Source organism: Glycine soja, chromosome 2, assembly GCF_004193775.1.
Source record: "Glycine soja cultivar W05 chromosome 2, ASM419377v2, whole genome shotgun sequence".
NCBI lineage: Eukaryota > Viridiplantae > Streptophyta > Magnoliopsida > Fabales > Fabaceae > Glycine > Glycine soja.
Window position 1 is genome coordinate 34,416,833 of NC_041003.1, and position 6,053 is coordinate 34,422,885.

General features: G+C 30.4%; 1 protein-coding gene across 1 annotated transcript; it reads left to right on the forward strand.

The window, feature by feature from the left end:
* The first annotated feature begins 2,343 nt into the window (after positions 1 to 2,343).
* LOC114392957 (outer envelope pore protein 16, chloroplastic-like) lies at positions 2,344 to 5,762 on the forward strand. Its single transcript, XM_028354218.1, has 6 exons — positions 2,344 to 2,585; positions 2,655 to 2,706; positions 2,992 to 3,023; positions 4,503 to 4,536; positions 4,621 to 4,688; positions 5,424 to 5,762. Exons 1-6 carry the CDS (start codon positions 2,481 to 2,483, stop codon positions 5,562 to 5,564), a joined length of 432 nt encoding a protein of 143 aa, XP_028210019.1. The 5' UTR covers positions 2,344 to 2,480; the 3' UTR covers positions 5,565 to 5,762.
* The last annotated feature ends 291 nt before the right edge of the window (positions 5,763 to 6,053 follow it).

The window sequence follows — 6,053 nt, forward strand, 5'->3', positions numbered from 1 at the left end:
AAAAATCTCATTTCCTTGCTTGAATTGAGCATGTATTCCTCCTTCCCCATTGGTTGCTTGATATTCTCTAACAATCATTGCAAATAGCTCCTGTAGTTTTTTATTCAATTGCTCATTTATTTTAGCAAGTTTTGGATCCTGTTTGAAGAGCGTAACATGAAATTTGCATTCACCCACATATGCAAACATGATCGTCCTTTCATCATACACTTCATTTAGTTTTCTAAATTCAGGCCATCCTTTCTGTATGAGAATTAAATCTTTGTCATATTCTTTAACTTAGACTTTTGAAACCCTCCCTTGCTTATCAACCAACTCTCAGTCTATAGAAACTTCACTCTTAAATGTTTTCGAAAACTTAGGACAAATGAAGAGAGTGTCTTGTTTCATTGACATTGGAATGTAAAATAAAAACTCATTATATAAAAAATCTCATTTACATAGCAATGGATTTTGTATCGGTCTTTGGACAATCAACATAATCTTTCAAGAATAAAAATAGGAAGTACAAGGAAAAATCAAGAGAGTGTTCCATTCATGAGAAACATTTCAATAGCTAAATTATAACCATGGAGTAATGTAGAGTACTTTGTTTTAGAATTAGGCTACTCATATAAAAATTAATGATGTTCTATTTGTTTTAGCTATGAGTAGGCTAATCCTGAAACAAAGTACTCTACTTTACTGTCTGGTTATAATTTAGCTATTGAAATGTTTCTCATGAATGTGAACACTCTCTCGATTTGTCCTTATACTTCCTATTTTTATTTTTGAAAGACTGTGTTGATTGTCCAAAAACCGATACAAATTTCATTGCTATGTAAATGAGATTTTTTATATAGAAAATTATTATTTTACTTTCCAATGTCAATGAGACATGACACTCTCTTCATTTGTCCCAAGTTTTGGAAAACATTTAAGAGTGATGTGTCTATAGGCTGAGGTTGGTTGATAAGCAAGCGAGGATATCAAAAGTCCAAGTTAAAGAATATGACAGATTCAATTCTCATCCAAAAAAGGTGGCCTGAATTTAGAATACTAAATGAAGTGTATGATGAAAGGACGATCATGTTTGCATATGTGGGTGAATGCAAATTTCATGTTAGGTTCTTCAAACAGGATTCAGAACTTGCTGAAATAAATGAGCAATTGAATAAAAAATTACAGGGGCTATTTGCAATGATTGTTAGAGAATATCAACCAACCAATGGGGAAGGAGGAATACATGCTCAATTCAAGCAAGGAAATGAGATTTTTGCAATCTTTGAAATGGAAAATCAAGAGATGCATATGTTAACAAACTTTCTTTAATTAAATTTGGAGTGCTTATATTTTGATGTGCACTTTTAGAGTACTTCTAAATTATTAGTCATCTTTTGTGTTATAAATTATAGCTCATCTTTTGTGAACAACCACTCATGTTAAAGTTTGCAACTAATTATTTCAATAATTGAGTCATCCTCTACTGCTTGCACTTTGTTAATATTTTATGAAAGAATTGATGTGTTGACAAAATGTTGTGAGTAATGCATATTTTTTATTCAAACACAAAACTATGTATATACAGGAGAATAGCCCAATGTTAAACATGGAAACACTAAATGCGCTGTTGCAAATTGATTAGAATACAAAATGATTTGTGCAAATCACACATGTAAAGTTATTTGAAAAAAAAACATATAATAGTTATAACCTACTTTGAATGTGTAGATCTCTCTTTGAATATTTTTGTAAGAGGCAGTATAATTCTAAATTCATAATAATAAAATGTAAAATCAATTTTTCCTTAAATTGTATCATATAATAATTACAGTTTGTGATAGTCCTATAAAAGATCAGTATGCTTGTGTATTATAGTGACATTAAGGAATAATTATTACTGATATTATATATAGTTATTATATTAAAAAATTATAATAATATTTTATTAATATGAGTTCAACCACAGTTGAATTATTAAACCTTGAACTAATATGTTTATTGGTTTAGTGATCGGTCTCATTTTAAAAATCTTAGTTTAAATTATTTTAAGATAATTATTTTAAAATTACTTTAAATGATAAATTATGATTGAATAAGTATATAAAATTTTTATCCTACTAATATATAATATTTTTCTCTTCAAATAATTATCTTAAAATAAATCAAACAATAAATTATAATTAAATAATAATATAAAATAATTTTATTGACATCCTCTAAACTCTTAGTAAAAAACATTGTATATGAAACAATTTCTGATTGTATTAATTTTCTACTGTCTTATCGTGGAGACAAATACTTCTAAGCTGTGATAAAAAAAATATAAAGAATTGATATGGAAGGATATCTGAGTATTAGCCAATGAAGTGACCCGTGCGTGGATCCCCACCCTATCTGTGCCTTATCCTATGTATGCGAATTAAATGAAGCAAGCATTCATAAAGCATAACTGAAGAAAACTAAGGAAGGAAGGAAGGAAGGAAGAGTGAGCGTGAAAGATGCCTTCGGCGAGGCTTTCAGGGTCACCAAGGCTCGACGTTGCTATTGACATGGGCAATCCATTTCTCAATCTCACTGTTGATGGTTTCCTTAAGATCGGAGCTGTAAGTTTTTTTTTTTTCTCTTTCTTAATTAATTGCCCTTTTTATTTGTTTTTTCATTTCCAATTTCAGGTCGCAGCCACGCGATCAGCTGCTGAAGATACTTATCATATTATCCGAAACGGTAAGTAAGCATTTCACAAATTCTCCACCCCATTTAATCTTCATGCTATTTTCCTTTTTTTCCGGAGCCTAAAGAGGTAAAATTTGATTCTTATAACGTTTTTTATTTTCACTTTCCTTGTTTAAACTCGGGTTATACACCAACGTGCATATAAAATAGGTTATATTGTAGTACCGTATTTTACTTTGCTTCTGTGGTGGCATCGGTTCAATGTTCCTGGTTGTTTTGATTTGAATTATTATTATCTGTGAAGGCCTTTGTTGTAATTCAACATGTCTGTTCCAGGGAATATCTCAAGTCATGATTTCGAGAAAACGGTAAGTTCGCGATTTAACGTTGTAATTCGTGGTATTGATGTTTTTAGGTGTAGACATCTACTCCAATTTCACTGTGTAGATTAGTATATTGTTGTCATTTTTTAACATGACGAGCCATTAGATTCTCTTGTCCATAACCACGACCGTGTAAGATACATGATAAATTGGGCATCAGCCTAAGGTCTAAAAAATTTTTTTTTAGCCCCTAAATTTTTTTTATTATTAACTATTAACAAATTTTAACTAATCAAAATAAAATAATTTAGAATCTCTCACTTTTCTAAAAATTAGTCAATCAATATCATCTTTTTAAAAATTAATCAATATCACAATTAATGTCGATTAAAATATTTTATTTATCAAAAAAAGTAAATTTCTATTAACTTTCCTTTAATATCACAACTGATCAAAATAAAATAATTTAAAATCTCTCTCTTCCCTAAAAATTAGTCAATCAATATCATCTTTTTAAAAATTAACCAATATCACAATTAATGTCATTTAAAGTATTTTATTTATCCCAAAAAAGTAAATCCTTATTTTATTTATAAGACCCCTTTTTATATTATCCCAAAAAAGTAAAATCTGACAATGTCAGGTGCTAGAGGCACTCTGTATTTGCGCTCTTAGTTCGATCTGTTACGTTCTGTTATTTTCTGATTGATAAAAAAAAAGTCGGTTGACGTACGATTATAACTATGCATGAAAATTCTTGTTTAAATACATAAAAATTACACATGTAGTCATCCAGTTGATAAGAATTTCTCTATCATACCTATATAAATAACAAATATCTTTTTTGTTCATTCAAGTGCTTTTCATATTAATTAACAAGATAAATGAATGTCCACATCATATTGTCTCACTGAGGATTTAATAGGAACAAATATTGATAACTATATGGTTAGATAATTATTCAAACTTAAGGACATATAAGAAACTTCTTGGGCTGTTTATACTATATTATTTGGTCTATATCCTTTTCGAAACAGAGAATTGAGTTGGAATTTGGCAATATATATATATATATGTGTGTGTGTATGTAATAGAGTTGGATAATCATATGTATTTTCTTAAGAAAATAAAAAATTAATTATATTTTTATTTCTTAAAAATAATGATTTTTTAGGGCCCCTAAGGGGTCTTATTTAACCAATATCACAATATGCAGATTTTGCAGCTAAAAAAGCTAGAAGATTAATATAAAAATTGATATTTTATATAATATACTAAGTCTCTTTAAAATTCTTGTAAAAAAAAGATCCCTTTAACATTTTCGCCTTAGGCCCCAAAATGTCTGTACACGGTCTTGTCCATAACATTTCAATATTATAGTGATGGGAGGATTTTTCTTAGCGAAAAATGATAATGATTGGGGTGAGCCCCCAAAGGGCACCTTGGAATCCTATTCAGTAGACATTTCGTGGTGTATGCTATTCTTCATTCCTTTCTCACGAGGTATGGTTTGTGTTGTTGCAGTTGAAGAAGATGTGTAAAGAAGGTGTATATTGGGGTAAGACTTTGTGTTACATGATGTGCTACATTTATTTAGAAAATGTTGTAGCTCCCATTTAATGTAATTTTCTTATGCTTATAGGAACTTTAGCTGGTGTTTATCTTGGAATGGAATATGGGGTAGAGAGGATCCGTGGCACCAGAGATTGGGTAATCCTCTCCATAGGGTGGTTGTTCTTACCGTTTGCCCAACTATCAGCATTTTCTACAGTACAATAGTCTAATTTCACAATTTAAATAGACATTAAGATCTTAGATCCCCTGATATAAATTATACTTACTTTTTGTTTTCTGGACTTGCCTTCAACATGCTGATGTGTAAGCTGATAACAAAATTCAAGTTGTTGTTAAAAAGCATCATGTTTGGCTTTCAGCTGAGTCTAATAGTGAACTGGATATTGTATTAGAATTAAGAAAAAAAAAAACATTTCAATAATGCTTGAGTGGCTAGAAATTTAAATTGCAGAGGTTGTGTTTGGATAAATTTCTTAATAAGTTAAAGTTAGTTTATGCATAAGTTAAAATTTGTTTATGCATAAGTTGTTTATAAAAGTTTTCTCATTTAGCTTTTTAGCTTCTGCAAAAGCTGATTCCAACTTATGCATAAGTTACCTTTAACTTTTAGGAAAAAATTAATTTATTTTACCTTTTTATTTTCTTCTCCTTGCAGTGTTTATTGAGAAGTTTATTCAACTGGACTCAAGATTTGGGAACAATAATTTGACATAAGATTTGGAAAAAAAATGAATTTGTGAAAATTGGAAGTCAAACGTGTTGTAACTTTTGGATTTGTAGATGTACACTGTGCTTTTTGTTGTTCAATTGTAATTTTATTTTTAACTTGAATTCTTACTCAACCCCCTTTTTATTTCTGTTTTCTTGCAGAAGAATGCCATGATTGGGGGTGCAGTAACTGCGACTCTGTTATCTGTTGCCACCACCAACAACAAAGACAAAATTGTACCTGATGCCATTACTGGGGCAGCAATTGCTACTGCTGCAGAGTTCATAAATTACCTTACCTGAATGAATGAAAGTGGATGTCTTGCTGGTTTTCTTGCATGTTTTGGAAAGGGATTGCAACTCAGTCTCTTTTGTCATATACTTTGTAACGGTTCCATCTTGATATTGGTGCAGTTACTTCTAAGATATGCTATTTATTTAACTTTCTATAAAACCTATGTTTTGATAAATTATATTGGCCAATGGTTTTTCCGCATGTTAGTAGCTTTGCCTTGCAATTTAGTCAAGCTAGACTTGTGCAATTTTATTACACGATGGAAAAGAAGCTGGCTTCGAGGGCCAGTACCTCGAGAGAAAGAAGGGAAAACTCAAGGAAATTTTCATTAATATCCTGCCTTATTACACTGCTGCTATATTTATATTGATAATTGAAATAACAGAATTTGTAATTTTGCTCTAACATATCCTAACAGAATTGAAAATGCACAAGCAAATGGCAGATAAGGCTATAGTGGTGCAGTAGTGGTGGGCCCTACAGGATGCGCTAGCTCA

Excerpts from the sequence above, each read along its gene's own strand:
- LOC114392957 (XM_028354218.1), top strand. The coding sequence starts at position 2,481 with ATGCCTTCGGCGAGGCTTTCAGGGTCACCAAGGCTCGACGTTGCTATT. Across the intron at positions 2,707-2,991 it reads TTATCATATTATCCGAAACG|GGAATATCTCAAGTCATGAT; the intron begins GTAAGTAAGCAT and ends TGTCTGTTCCAG. Across the intron at positions 3,024-4,502 it reads GTCATGATTTCGAGAAAACG|TTGAAGAAGATGTGTAAAGA; the intron begins GTAAGTTCGCGA and ends GTGTTGTTGCAG.